This window comes from Garra rufa, chromosome 17 (assembly GCF_049309525.1).
Source record: "Garra rufa chromosome 17, GarRuf1.0, whole genome shotgun sequence".
In the NCBI taxonomy this organism is placed as follows: domain Eukaryota; kingdom Metazoa; phylum Chordata; class Actinopteri; order Cypriniformes; family Cyprinidae; genus Garra; species Garra rufa.
Window position 1 is genome coordinate 40,600,478 of NC_133377.1, and position 16,405 is coordinate 40,616,882.

General features: G+C 32.8%; 1 protein-coding gene across 6 annotated transcripts in view; it reads left to right on the plus strand.

The window, feature by feature from the left end:
• ptk2aa (protein tyrosine kinase 2aa) overlaps positions 1-16,405 on the plus strand; it is a 54,943-nt gene that overhangs the window by 15,885 nt on the left and 22,653 nt on the right. For all 6 annotated transcript variants that reach the window (XM_073821898.1, XM_073821899.1, XM_073821900.1 and 3 more), the window contains 9 exons: positions 774-871; positions 2,671-2,755; positions 3,039-3,139; positions 6,065-6,180; positions 6,274-6,374; positions 9,119-9,208; positions 10,610-10,814; positions 13,795-13,906; positions 14,064-14,150. In XM_073821898.1, the coding sequence (XP_073677999.1) occupies positions 774-871; positions 2,671-2,755; positions 3,039-3,139; positions 6,065-6,180; positions 6,274-6,374; positions 9,119-9,208; positions 10,610-10,814; positions 13,795-13,906; positions 14,064-14,150 (995 nt within the window). The remainder of the gene's footprint in view (positions 1-773; positions 872-2,670; positions 2,756-3,038; positions 3,140-6,064; positions 6,181-6,273; positions 6,375-9,118; positions 9,209-10,609; positions 10,815-13,794; positions 13,907-14,063; positions 14,151-16,405) is intronic.

The window sequence follows — 16,405 nt, forward strand, 5'->3', positions numbered from 1 at the left end:
ATTTATATATATTTGAGATAACTGAAAACCTGCAGAAGTTGTTGATATGTAGCCAAACAGTAGATTTTTATTTTGTTTTGCTCATTTATATTTTAAAATAGTTTTTTTTTGCATTTATATACAAATAGTTATTTGTTCTTTGTTATTATTTAACAAATGTTGCATTTAAAAAAAATTGACTGTGACTATGATTTTTGATATTTTTACTGTGATTTGTTTTACTTTGTAAAAAATATTCAGCATTAACAATGGTCCAAAATCACAGTAAGGAACTGTTTACAAATAAATTGTGCATTTATTTTTATATATTTTTAGCTGTTTATATTGTTATATCATGATTTCTACAGAGCATTAAGCTCTTTATTGAAGATACAAATATTTGAATACAGGTATATTGTATATTAGTCATACATTAGTCAGAGTGGACTTCATATTTATTATGACAAATGAAAATGTTGTCTCAATGTTTTAGATTTCCTTTATTTTCATAGCTATTTTTCTCATCTAGTCTTCATTTGTTCACAATTAATTCTGGTGTCCACCCTGACTAAGGTCTTTTGTTCTCATGACCTCAGTGTTTCTAAACTTGTAATTGGTGACTTTTAAACAGTTTGATAAATGGCTGAGCTCTGCATTCAGTAAATATTGTGCTAAACGCTGAAGTTGGTCACAGCTGCTCGTGTGCAGCATGTCTATCTTCTGAACTTTGTTGGTTCATCTGATGTTGAGCTTCAGGTTTGTGACATTTGGCTTCTTGTGTTTTTCATCTGTAGCTCAGGACTATGAGATCCAGCGGGACAGAATCGAGTTGGGACGGTGTATCGGCGAGGGCCAGTTTGGTGACGTCCACCAAGGGGTTTACATCAGTCCGGTAAACAACATATTTATCAGCCACACAGTACAGAGAAATATTATTCAAACAAATTAGTGGCTCTTTTAATTTTTTCTAAATCAATGCATGTCAAAATCCCATGTTTTTAGAGTGAGAATTGCATTTTTTTTTCTTTTTTTCTTTTTTTGGTAGGTGTTATATTGATAAAATTGCTTTATTTTGCTTAATAATAAAATAAAAAATATATTTAGATTTTTATTTTACATATATGATTCCAGCACACAACTTAAAAAAAAAAATATATAAATATATATATATATATATATATATAAACCATTTGTTTTGGTCAATTAGGCTTTTTCAAACCTTCCTCAAAACTTTGCAAATAGCTTTTTTTCCAAGTTGGAGTGGTGTGCAGGATTTGTATTTTATATATTTTTAAATAGATTTAAATATTTTTTTTGTAATCATGATTATTACATTACATTATATTATATACTTTTATCCTACAAACTTATGAATGATTTGGGTGTGCACTATATTTTATATTTTAATTTTAATTTTGAATTTTTGCCTTTATTTAGATCAGACAAGACTGTTAAGATGCTCTGATGAAAAATGTGAAATATTTTACATATAATATTTTAGTAATAATAATTTAAATAATATTTAAATATATAAAATATAATATTTATTTTTCATATATGTGACCCTGGACCACAAAACCAGTCTTAAGTCGCTGGGGTATATTTGTAGCAATACCAAAAAATACATTGCATGGGTCAAAATTATAGATTTTTCTTTTGTGCCAAAAATCATTAGGAAATTAAGTAAAGATCATGTTCCATGAAGATTTTTTGTAAAATTCCTACTGTAAATGTTACAAAATGTAATTTTTGATTAGTAATATGCATTGTTAAGAACCTAATTTGGACAACTTTAAAGGTGATTTTCTCAGGATTTTGATTTTTTTGCATCCTCAGATTCCAGATTTTCAAATAGATGTATCTCGGCCAAATATTGTCCTATCCTAACAAACCATACATCAATAGAAAGCTTATTTACTGAGCTTTCATATTATATATACATCTCAGTTTTGTAAAATTTAACCTTATGACTGGTTTTGTGGTCCAGGGTCACATATTGTTCTGTAATATTTGTTGTAATGTATGTTTATTGAGTGAACTAAGTGTCTTATCAGGCATATTTACAACAAAAATCATTTTGACATATTAAAAGATGAATTACTTTCACCCCAAATACTAATTAGTTATAATTCTACATTTTCAAAATTTGCCACTGTCCTAGGTTTTGCCCATTTGTCAGTAAGACTTTTTTACTCATTTAAAACACAATAAATAAATATGCTCCCTTATTCTTTTATATATTTTAATATGTACAAGTCAGAATAAGCATGTTGTTTGATTTTTTTTTTTACATAAATATTGACAATGTAACATTATTTTAACCAAATTTTGACATTTTATTCTCCAAAAACTTTAAAAGTACACACTTTACTTACTTAATGTGCTTTCATACGAACATAAAATCACGTTTGTAAATTTCTTTTGACGTGGACGTCTTAACGTCTTTGACCCATATACAAAATTTAATACAATTTGAAAAAAAATTTTTTTTTAAATGTTCCAAATGTATTTTATAACCTATTCCCTAATGCTTTTTACTGTGCTCTGAAGCTGTTAAAACCAACTAAAATGTCACACTTTGTGGACATACTGTTTTACTACTATGTACTTTTAATTTGCAATCCTCCTGATATCATCTGAGTTGCATTTTTGAAGTGTTTGACGTGATGCATATTTTGCTGTACCTAACAGGAGAATCCATCATTATCTGTTGCCATTAAGACGTGTAAGAACTGCACCTCAGACAACGTGCGTGAGAAGTTCCTACAGGAAGCTTGTGAGTATTGAGAGTTCACACTAGTGACCTAAAGTACATATCTTCAGAATTAATTTTAGCCAATGCAAATCTAATTTGGGCAGTTTTTTTTTTTTACCATGGCTATTCCATCTGAAAATATGATGCATAGTTGTCAAATTTTCTTGAGGAAGTCACTACTACCACATTTACACAATTTAAGAGAAGTCAGAATCCCACAAACCAGACTGATTTTGCAAAAATGTTCTGCATGTGTTCCAGTGGGAATATCTGTTTTCAGACTGTGTGCTTTTATAATTGACAGTGACAATGCGGCAGTTCGACCATCCGCACATTGTGAAGCTGATTGGAATAATCACTGAAAATCCCGTCTGGATCATTATGGAGTTGTGCACGCTTGGAGAGGTCAGAACTGTGTTTTATTTTTTTAAAGAGCAGGTCATATTTTTTTTAATGTGTTCTAATATTGTGTTGGACTCCCCTACAACAGGTTTAAATGCTTCTAAGGTCAGAAAACATGGTCATTTTCTCAGAATATAGATTTATACATAGTCATAGTCATTTGGCAATGATTTTGAAAAGATTCTTTCGAATTAGCTTTAATCATGGCTGTAAACCCCTCCCTTCCGTAAGCCTACTCTGCTCTGATTGGTCAGCTGGCCAAGCCTGTTGTGATTGGCACAGAGAGGAGTACTTTATCAAGTTAGCAAGCGCTATTATCTGTGTTGCCTAGTCTGCGGTAGTTTTTGTTAAAAATAACGTCATATTTAGCCCCTGGAATGCGAATTTACCAGGGGAACCTTAACAAAAAGTGTGTATTTTACACCCTGGAATGCAGTTTTTAGTTTTGAGTAGCAATTGGTTGGGTTTTGTTGTGACAACCTGGCAACCCTAGCATGCACCTTTACATAAAACAATAATATAAGTGCTCCAATCCGTTCTTAAAATGACTTAAAAACATTTTGCCCACAGCTGAAGTTTAGCTGCTAAACTGTAAATACTTCACATGCGTCTTTTACTCCCTGCATGAATTCTGTAACTGCAGGTGCAGCTAAATAAACCACATTTTCACAATGATTGTTAAGTCTGTGTGCTACATTACATTCTTTATTATTAAAGGATTAGTTCACTTCCAGAACAAAAATTTACAGATAATTTACTCACCAAGATGCTCATGTCTTTCTTTTCTTCAGTTGTAAAGAAATTGTTTTTTCAGGAAAACATTTCAGGATTTCTCTCCATATAGTGGACTTCTATGGTGCCCTTGAGTTTGAACTTCCAAAATGCAGTTTAAATGCAGCTTCAAAGGGCTCTAAACACAGGGTTTCTGCGGGGCATTAAAAAGCATTAAAAGTCATTAAATTGATTTTGCGAAAATTAAGGCCTTAAATGGCATTAAAAAGCATAAAATTGTTTTATACAGGCATTAAAACTTTAGATAGTGTTGAAGAAACAAGCATTAACAATCTATCTTGAATGTAGCCTGTATAGTTAATAACGATTCACTGTCGCAAAATATGATAAACACGGAACCAGTTTGCTAATTGCTTCTGGCCGGTCCAAAATTGTGTGACACAGATTTTTTAAGAGCGGACAGTTTTACCCTCTAAGAGTTCGAAGTTTCTGAATTTTTTTCTGTTCAGACTGGATATTTGAAATTTTGAAATCTGCAAATAAACGCTGACATTTTAAGTTGTCTCCTGATCCATTTCTAATTATGTTCAGCAGAGTAATGTATGTTCATTGTTGCCTCATTGTAAGACCGCATGAAAAAATAACACAGCCGTGTTAATTATTGGTTGAGTATGGCACTAAAAATGTTAAAAATGGCATTAAAAAGGGCATTAAAAAGGGCATTAAAAGGCATTAAATAAGCAGAAACCCTGTAAACAATCCCAGCTGAGGAAGAAGGGTCTTATTTAGCGAAACGATCGGTTATTTTTTTAAACAAATTGACAAGCGATATACTTTTTAACCTCAAATTCTCATCTTGTCATGGCTCTGCGATGCGCATGCGTAGTCTGTGTAATCCGGGTCAATACAGTTAGGGTATGTCAAAAAACAATCTCATTTTCTTTTTCAATCAATTTATCATCCTACGCTGTTTTACCTTTTTTTATAAAGGGCGTTTGATCTCTTTGTATGTTCACTTTGTAAACACTGGGTCTGTACTTCTGCAGCGATGTAGGACGATTTTGAAGTTGGGGAAGAAAACAAGAGTTTTTCGACATACTCTAACTACCTTGAACCGGAAAAACCGAGTTCACGCAGACACAGACAAGACAAGCGTTTGTTAGAAAGTAGATAAGTAGTGAGTTTGTTTCGAAAATGACCGTCTAGATAAGACCCTTTGGCTGGGATTGCTTAAACGCATTTGAAGCTGCAATTAAACTGCATTTTAAAAATTCAAAATTGGAAGCTCCATTGAAGTCCATTATGTGGAGAGAAATTCTGAAATGTTTTCCTCAAGAAACATAATTTTTTTTTAACTGGAGAAAGAAAGACATGAACATCCTGGATGACAAGGAGGTGAGAGCATTATCTGTAAAAAAAAAAAAAAAAATTCTGAAAGTGAACTCTTCCTTTAAACAAAGTAATTTGAACAATGAAAGTCTACATTAATCGACACATTCTTAGGAAATAGTGGGTTCACAGCGAATTATCAGAACTATTTCTGCAAGACAGTATTATTATGCTTTACCTGGAAACCTAAAGCTGCACTATGTATACATCACAAATTAGCAACAAGAAAACTAGATGTTTTGAGCACTCAATTAACAATGTACACATAACGTGTCAATCGTATTTACAGGCTGTGGTTAGGAAACGCTTGTTAGTCCAAATAAAGAAGATTAGAAGGATCGAATTGTATTGCTTGTGGAAAAAAATAATTTTAACCACTGATTCTTCACATCATCGTCTTCCAGCAATGAAAACAAACTTGCTTTCGCAGCACAGAACACAGCATCTTCTGGACATGATGTAAACACACTAACTAGCGGAAGTGTTTGTGGGCAGGTCCGACTGTTCGTATTTATGGACGGGATTATGCTAATGTGTTACAAAGTGACGCAGATCGGTAACAGGCAAAAGATTCGAAAATATATGACTCGTTAAGGTGATTCTGAGTCGTTGCTTTGTTTTGAGTGAAAATTGCACTTTTTTGTTTAGCAACTTTGCAGACTGTTTACATTGAAGGATAGCTACATTACAAACCGCAAAAGAGATATTTTTCGAAAACCGAAACCGTATGACCTGCTCTTTAAACATAAACAGATTTTAGAATCTGGAAATCTCCATTGAGAACTGTTTGATTCTTTTTTTTTTTAGTTGAGATCGTTCTTGCAAGTCAGAAAGTACAACCTCGACCTGTCCACGCTGATTCTATTCGCCTACCAGCTGAGCACAGCGCTGGCCTACCTGGAGAGCAAACGCTTCGTGCACAGGTGACTAAAATTTAGAGATGTTCACATGCTCGGAGCAGTCTATAATCCATTTTCTGACCATAATGCACTGAGGTAAATGTGTGTTTTGTGCAGGGACATTGCTGCCAGGAATGTGTTGGTGTCTTCCACAGATTGTGTAAAACTTGGTGATTTCGGTCTCTCCAGATACATGGAGGATAGTTCATATTATAAAGGTAAATATAACCACACTGCACTTTTACTGGACATTTAACATGCAATTAATCATAATACAACAGTTTAGGTAAAGGATTAGTTCACTTCCAGAACAAAAATTTACAGATAATTTATTAACCCCCTTGTCATCCAAGATGTTCATGTCTGTCTTTCTTCAGTCATAAAGAAATTATGTTTTGAGAAAACATTTGTGACCCTGGACCACAAAACCAGTCTTAAGTCGCTGGGGTATATTTGTTAGGGCTGGGCGATTAATCGAAAAATAATCGAAATCGACATTCAGAACCTATAATCGTTAAAATTTTTCCAGGAAGATTATTTCAATTACTTTCCCTTTAAAAAACACTAGCGCTCCGTTCCGTTATTCCGCCGACATGTCGATGGAGAGCTTAAACAGTATTTATACAGTAAAAAGTATTTACAGGATATACAAGGGTAATTTTATTTAGAGGAGATACTGCTTATTTTCTACTTTTAATATGAAAAACATTGAAAATTATTTATTTTGTTTCCAATAGTGCAAGTTATTTATTTTCACTAATTTAAGAAAAATGTGACTTTTTGTTTTAAGCAATGCTTGCTTTAATTTCAGTTGTTCAACACTGATGTTCAATTAATAATCATAGATCGTAGATAGTGTGTTTCCTTCAATTATTTTAAAATCAAGTAATGCACCCTTCATCCAAAAACCTCTCGCTTGTAATATGAGAACATATTTACTGTACAAAACTTGTCAGTGAACTATGAGGGCAAAAAAATAAATATTATATAAATATAATTAAATATAATTTTATTAATAAATAAAATAATCGTTCATTAATCGTAATCGGGTTAAAATGTTCAATTAATCGAGATTTTGATTCTAAGCCAAATTGCCCAGCCCTAATATTTGTAGCAATAGCCAAAAATACATTGTATGGGTCAAAATTTTTGATTTTTGTTTTATGCCAAAAATCATTAAGAAATTAAGTAAAGTTCATGTTCCATGAAGATTTTTTGTAAAATTCCTACTGTAAATATATCAAAATGTAATTTTTGATTTGTAATATGCATTGTTAAGAACCTAATTTGGACAACTTTAAAGGTGATTTTCTCAGTATTTTTGATTTTTTTGCATCCTCAGATTTCTGATTTCAAATAGATGTATCTCGGCCAAATATTGTCCTATCCTAACAAACCATACATCAATAGAAAGCTTATGTATTGAGCTTGATGTATAAATGTATAAATATATGATGTATAAATCTCAGTTTTGTCAAATTTAACCTTATGACTGGTTTTGTGGTCCAGGGTCACATTTCAGGATTTCTCACCATATAGTGGACTTCTATGGTACCCCCGAGTTTGAACTTTCAAAATGCAGCTTCAAAGAACTCTAAACAAACCACCCGAGGAATCGGTTAATTAAAAAAAATAAAATAAATAAAAAAATTACAATTTAGAAACTTTTTAAACCTCAAATGCTCATCTTGTCTTGCTCTGCCTGAACTCTGTTTTTTCAGGTTCAGGACATTTAGGGTATGTCAAAAAACTCCCATCTCATTTTGTCCCTCAACTTTCTCACATTGCTGTTTTACCTTTTATGTTAACGGTGTGTGATCTTCTTTGCATGTTCACTTTGCAAACACTGGGTCAGCACTTCTGTAGCTATGTAGGATGATTTTGGAATGATTTTTGAAGTTGAGGGAGAAAATAAGTTGGGAGTTGTTCAACATACCCTAACTGTCTTGAACTGGAAAAGACAAGACGAGCTCTTGAGGTTAAAAAGTACATAAATTGTCATTTTTACAAACAAAATACCCAGCTTTCTTTCTTCAGTCGTAAAGAAATTGTTTTTTGAGGAAAATATTTCAGGATTTCTCTCTGTATAGTGGACTTCTGTGGTGCCTGTGAGTTTGAACTTCCGAAATGCAGTTTAAATGCAATTTCTAAACGATCCTAGCCGAGGAAGTGGGGTCTTATCTAGCGAAACGATGGGTTATTTTCTAAAATTATAATTGATACACTTTTTAAATCTCAAATGCTCGTCTTATCTAGCTCTGCTTTGCGCATGCGTACTCTTGTGCGCTGTGGTTTAATACAGTTAGGGTATATTGAAAAACTTCCATCTCATTTTCTCAACTTCAAAATTGTCTTACATTGCTGCAGAAGTACCGAGCCAGTGTTTACAAAGTGAACGTGCAAAGAAGGTCAAAGGTCATGTAGGATGATTTTGAAGTTGGAGGAGGATGGGAGTTTTTTGACATACCCTAACTGTCTTGACCCGGGCCGCACAGAGTACGCATGCGCATCGCAGAGCATTTGTGTGGTTAAAAAGTGTATAAATTGTGCATTTTTTAAAATAAAATAACCAATCGTTTTGCTAAAAAAAACCTACTTCCTTGTCATTTCAAGCTGCATTTAAACTGCATTTTGGAAGTTCCAACTATATGGAGAAAAACCCTGAAATGTTTTCCTCAAAAAACATAATAGGGGATGAGTACATTATCTGTAAATTTTTGTTCTGGAAGTGAACTAATCCTTTAACATGCATGACAAGTAGTCACAAGAGTTTTCATTTTCATTATACCACTTTATGTATGACTTGCTGTGCAAAATGATTTCACCTCCTGCAAAAAGTTTTGAAAAATGCAAATAGACATTCAGAAATGTTACTAGAATAAAGACATAGCGGTCTCTAGTGGACAGTGAAGGTATGTTGGATTGTTTATAGTCTGTGAACAGTAGTGTGTGTGTTTTCCAGCTTCTAAAGGGAAACTGCCCATCAAATGGATGGCTCCTGAATCCATAAACTTCCGTCGGTTTACCTCAGCCAGTGACGTCTGGATGTTTGGTGAGTGCTTAATGTTTTTTTAGTAATTGGAGAATTAATATTTCATGATGGTGTACTCTTACCGTTTGACTTTTCTTGAGTACCATCAACATGCTCACTTAACACCATCTTTCTGTTATCAATACAATTTTAGTTTGATTGGAAACATTTATTATTATTAAGTATTGTTTTGTTGAAATTGCTTAATTTTTCTTAATAATAAAATGTAAAATATTTTATGAAAATATAAAACCAGTCTCAAGTAGCACGGGTATATTTGTAGAAATAGGCAACAATACATTGTATGGGTCAAAATTATTGATTTTTCTTAAATGCAAAAATCATTAGGATATTAAGTAAAGATCATGTTTCATATAGATATTTTGTAAATTTCATACCGTAAATATATTAAAACTTAATTTTTGATTAGTATGCATTAAGAACTTGATTTGGACATCTTTAAAGGCAATTTTCATTTTTCAAATAGTTGTATCTCAGCCAAATGTTGAACTATCCCAACAAAAACCATACATCAGTGGAAAGCTTATTTATTCAGATGATGTAGAAATCTCAAAAAAATGACTGGTTTTGTGGTACAGAGTCAGGCTTTCCCCAAAACATTGCAAATAATACTTTTTGTTTGAAGTTTGAGTAGTGTGCAGGATTTGAAGTTTGTATTTGCATTTAATTATTGCATTGTTATTTTAGACGTTTATCCTAAACAGGAATGATTTGGGTGTGCACTATATTTTATATTTCTGTTTTTAGTTGGACATTTTTACCTTTATTTAGATCAGACAATAAGATTAGACAGGCTAAATATAATATCAGTTATTTTTCATATTTGTGACCCTGGATAACAAAAACAGTCATAAGGGTCAGTTTTTTTTTAAAATTGAGATGTATAGATCTTCTGAATAAATAAGCTTCCGTTGATGTATGGTTTGTTAGGATAGGACAATATTTGGCTCTATTTCAAATAGTTGGATAATAATACAACTATTTGAAAATCTGAAATGTGCAACAAAAAAAAAAATCTAAATAATGAGAAAATCGTCTTCCGAAATGAAGTTATTAGCAATGCATATTACTGTTGTTATGTATTTACAGTTGTAAATATGCAAAATATCTTCATGAAACATGATCTTAATATCCTAATGATTTTTGGCATAAAAGAAAAATCGATATTTTTGACCCATACAATGGATCAAAAAATATTTTTGGCTATTGCTACAAATACACCGGTGCTACTTAAGACTGGTTTTGTGGTCAAGGGTCACATATTGTTTTGTAATAATTGTTGCATTGTATTTTATTTAAAAAAAAATATATTTTTTTTGTTGTTGAGTGAGTTTTCTTTTTGGTTATTTGCGATCACTGAGACACATTTCTGATCCATGTGTCCTGTCCATCTCTTCTTAGGTGTGTGTATGTGGGAAATCCTAATGTTTGGCATCAAGCCCTTTCAGGGTGTGAAGAATAATGATGTTATTGGACGGATAGAGAACGGTGAGAGGTTAGCGATGCCCCAAAACTGCCCTCCGACCCTCTACAGCCTGATGACCAAATGCTGGGCATATGATCCTAGCAAACGCCCGCGCTTCACCGAACTCAAGACACAACTCAGGTCAGTGCATCTCTTAATATATAAGTCATTTCGGATTAAAAAACAAACAAAACATGTGATAGATGGACAAATGTAAACTGGTCATAGTATTGAGAGTGAGCACAAAAAATCTAATGTTTTTATCATTCTCTGCTTCTGACACTAGAGGTCTCTGTTTAGCTTTCAAAGTGTCACAACCGCTCCAGAATGATCACCAACAAAGCTTTTTTGAGCATTAATGCGCAAAAAAAGCATTTATAATTTATCAATACTTGTTTATTTTTACTAATTTTGTGCTGCTAATTCCAAAAATGTGACCCTGGACCACAAAACCAGTCATAAGGTTAAATTTGACAAAACTGAGAAATATGTATCATATGAAAGCACAGTAAATAAGCTTTCTATTGATGTATAGTTTGTTAGGATAGGACAATATTTGGCCGAGATACATCTATTTGAAAATCTGGAATCTGAGGGTGCAAAAAAATCTAAATACTGAGAAAATCACCTTTAAAGTTGTCCAAATTAAGTTCTTAACAATGCATATTACTAATCAAAAATTACATTTTGATAGGTTTACAGTGGGAATTTTACAAAAAATCTTAATGTAACATGATCTTTACTTAATTTCCTAATGATTTTTGACATAAAAGAAAAATCAATAATTTTGACCCATACAATGTATTTTTGGCTATTGCTACAAATATACCCCAGCGACTTAAGACTCGTTTTGTGGTCCAGGGTCACAAATAGTGTCTGTTTTGCTTTAGCACGTCACAATTTCTCACAAAATATAATGCATTATATGTTTTTTTCGTTTCGACAACCATTCATTAGGTGCAAAATCCTGTATTACTCACTAATCAGCAGAAAAACTGCCTCAACCACATGATTCTTGTCTGAATCTGTGCCAGATTACACATATTAGTTCATTTCTCAGCAGGTTTTCGCATGCATGGCATTTTTGTACACCTAATTCTAATTTCAAGGTTAGAATTATGGCAAGTCACAGATGAAAATGCAAACATGAGCCAGATGCATCCAAGCAGCAACAGAAAAAAGCTCGTTTATAAACTTTTAAGTTATGTAAAATTGAACCTATTTTACCACTTGTTCTGCATATTGTAAGTTAAATTACATATTGCTTTTTTTGTCATTAAAACAAAACTTGTGACATTTCACTGCTTTTGTCATTTTCATGAGTGCATTGAAGTGGATGCATATATGCATAATTTGAAAAATCTTATTTTATGCAAAAAAAATATTTGTTTGCGTGGCATCATCAATTAGGTAATATTAGGCTTTTTTTGCAAATCAGCAGATTTATATATAAGTATATTTGTTTATTTGCAAGATTTAGGGCTGTGTTTATCAGTGTTGTTTTCGTCAACGATGACGATGACGAAATCATTTCGTTGAGGCCACTTTTTTTCATGACGATAACGAGACGATGACGAGATAAAAATGGCTCGTTGATGACTAAAACATGACGAGACGTGTGTGAGTTTTCGTTGACGAGACGAGAATAGACGAAAATGTTAGTGGGTGGTCTGTCAGACGTTTAAAATGCATGACATTTCTGCTTATTGTGCATGCCAATTACAACCTAAAAAGTATCTGCCGCTATGGCAAGCCGTTTTAGCATTAAATACTCTTTGCCATACTAGTATGGCAAGCCGTTTTAGCATTCTATCCATGTTTGGTTACGCCCACCACCTGGCGTGCAGCGCACAACGTGCTCAACACGTCACATTGCAGTCACTCAGACAGACGATTAACCATGATGGGTGGTCGCAAACGGCGAGAGGACCTATGGGTGTATTTCAAATATGTGACCCTGGACCACAAAACCAGTCTTAAGTCGCTGGGGTATATTTGTAGCGATAGCCAGAAATACATTGCATGGGTCAAAATTTTTGATTTTTCTTTTATGCCAAAAATCATTAAGTAATTAAGTAAAGATCATGTTCCATGAAGATTTTTTTGTAAAATTCCTACTGTAAACATATCAAAATGTATTTTTTGATTTGTAATATGCATTGCTAAGAACCTAATTTGGACAACTTTAAAGGTGATTTTCTCAGTCTTTTAGATTTTTTTGCATCCTCAGATTTCTGATTTCAAATAGATGTATCTCAGCCAAATATTGTCCTATCCTAACAAACCATACATCAATAGAAAGCTTATTTATTGAGCTTTCATGTGATGTATAAATCTCAGTTTTGTCAAATTTAACCTTATGACTGGTTTTGTGGTCCAGGGTCACATATGTCTTTTATGTCTAAAACCATTCCTTCATTATTGTAATTATTGGTGAAAATAGTCGATCCGGAAGCTCACATTGTGTTGAACTATAGATCTGCTATTTTCACAACTTATAAGTGACACTACCCAACAGCAAAATACTTACTGACCTACAATAATTTGTTAAAAGACTACTTTTCCCCTTTTTTTTTTTTGACTAAAACTAGACTAAAACCTTTTTGACTTTTCGTCGACTAAAATTGGACTAAAACTATCACATATAGAAGTGACTAAAATTGGACTAAAACTAATAAGCATTTTAGTCCAAAAGACTAAGACTAAGACTAAATCTAAGGTGGTTGTCAAAAACAACACTGGTGTTTATTAACGAATTAATAATGAACAACATTACAGTACAATTTAATACTAGTTCTTTAGTTCTAGTTCTGTGTACCACTGATAAAGAAAATAAATTAGGTCTGTTACTCATGCAGTTTTATGAGGCGGCTGAATTTCCCATCATTCAAATAACATTAGTTACACATCTAATGTGCATTTTTTGCTTTTCTTTCTTTTTTTCTTTTTTTTTTTGTGCTAGCCACAAATAACCTTCCTTTCTTCATCAAAAACTGAAAAAGAAAGAAATAAGATGTCCAAACTTTCCTTTGTCAAATGCACAAATCACATCAACTACAAACTTTTAAAATGCATCCTCTCAGAAGGCCTTTGCTCATTCTTGCTCTGTTTATCTCCGCAGCACTATTCTGGATGAGGAGAAGGCCCAGCAGGAGGAGCGTTTCCGTATGGAGATGAGGAGGCAGGTCACTGTGTCCTGGGACTCTGGGAATTCAGACGAGGCGCCTCCAAAGGTCAGATCTCCATTCAGTTTTTAAATCCAATGTTTTCTGTATTCGGTGATCTCTTTGAAAAGACCTCTTTCCATGCTCAGATGTAAAATGAGTGTACTGTATGTATTTACTGGTTTAAGTAGTGGGTGTGTTTCAAACACTGGTTTTGATTTCACAGCCTAGCAGACCTGGTTACCCGAGCCCTCGATCCAGTGACGGATATTTCCCTAGTCCTCAACACGCTGGGCAGCACAATCACTACCAGGTACACATGACTTACAGCCACATAAACATAACACCCACATTTCAAGCTGCAATTATGTGTTTAAGTATAACAGTACAGCTGTTTAGAATTGTGTAAAATTGGGGAAAATGCAAACTTGCGCTGTTTTGGTTAGCTTATAACATGAGTTTGAAAATGCATCTTTGCAAATTTGTAGTAAGATTCATGTATAAATCTGTTTTCAGCAAAATGAAAGCTTTAAGGTGTTGTGGTTGTTTTTTTACAAAAATAAAACCTCTATGGTGTATTGTTTAAAACAGCTGTACATATTAGTATTGTAATTTCACTATAAAATAAAATTATTATTATTATTGTTATTATATTTTAGATCTTTTTTTTTTACAGTGCAATAGTATTATTGCAATAGTGATAGTTCTTAATTTGTTTAATGTTTATTATTTAATTATTAAATATTTTACATTTTAAAAAAAGACATTTAAATAATTTTAATACTACTTTTTATTTTATGTCTTTTAAATAAATTGTATTATCATTATTATTAGTAGTATTTCATTATATGTGACCCTGGACCACAAAACCAGTCATAAGGTTAAATTTTTACAAAACTGAGATGTATACATCATATGAAAGCTCAATAAATAAGCTTTCTTTTGATGTATGGTTTTTAGGATAGGACAATATTTTGTCTATTTGAAGATCTGGAATCTGAGGGTGCAAAAAAAATCTAAATACTGAGAAAATCACCTTTAAAGTTGTCCAAATTAAGTTCTTAACAATGCATTTTACTAATCAAAAATTACATTTTGATATATTTACAGTACGAATTTTACAAAAAATCTTCATGGAACATGATCTTTAATTAATTTCCTAATGATTTTTGGCTTAAAAGAAAAATCTAAAATTTTGACCCATGCAATGTATTTTTGGCTATTGCTACAAATATACCCCAGCGACTTAAGACTGGTTTTGTGGTCCAGGGTCACATATTAGTAAATACTTGTTTTGTTGTTTACAGTAAAATAAAAAAAGTATTGTTGAAATAGTAATGTTTTTTCTTTAATTTTATAATTACACATTTTACTATTTATTATTATTTTTATCAGGGTTTGACATTTAACACCTGCCAACCTGCCAAATACGAGTTAAATATAACAAATATGTATGTAATATAATGTGTATGTCCATTACAGGTTTAGGTCTTAAATTTCATGTAAGGTGGTATTAAAAAGGTCTTAAAAAGTCTTACATTTTACTTGTTCATATCTGTAGATCAAATATAATAAGGGAAAAATGCCCTTTAAATAAGCCCCCAAAAAAAGCCTGTAAATAAATTAAATACATTTTAGCACGCAGTAACTTTATTTAAAACGTAATTTCCCAAAAACAAAATCGTGGCAAGTGAAAATGCTTAGAAGTTAGCAGATTTGGAAAAAGTTACTGCCAAGCCCTTATTATGCCTATTATTATTACATAGTCATATTGAATGGGGAATTTATTATCCCTTTTTATGCATGTTTTTCTTGTTTTTCTTTCACTAAAAACATTCAAATACATTTAAATGAAAGCAGTCCTGTATTTCATCCACCTGTTGGAGATCATACCTTGAGAAAGGCTTGAGAAATGTTGGTTCAGTAAATAAATAAACTTAAGAATATGAGTTGTGCAGTTATATATTCTTTAACACTCAACATACAACTCGAAAGACTCCAAACCTCTGTAGCCAAACACTCACTAAATACCCAAAACCATCCTAAAGTAATACCCAATCACGCTTCACATAGCGCAGCACTGATTTAAGTCAGTGTTTAGCTCATTCTGATTGGCTGCGTTCAGCTCCATCATCTGCTCTGAGTCTGAGTTATTTCACAGTGTCTCTGTGAGCGTCTCTGACAGCAGGCATTTCCTGTGGCTCTTTAAAGACGCTGCTATTGTTGAGTCCAGATGCATTCCATCAGCTCAAACACACACACATGCACACACATCGCTGCTCTTATCACTGCTCTGTTTTCATGCCTTAAAAGGCTTTTGTGCTCAAAGTGGCTGTTATTTTTGTATTAGAGTGTTTATTAGCCGTTATGAAAGGAAGCGAGAGGGGTCAGAGACGCTCCAGGGGTCTGAAGATGAACTGAAATGCCTTTCATAACACATTTGAGTTACGTAATGTAACATCTAAGAGCATAAAAGGAATTTTAAATAGGGAAAACTACAGTGGTACAGTATCAAATGGTGTATTGCTTCCAGTGTTATTAACTAAAAGTAAATCTGTCTTTAAGAAG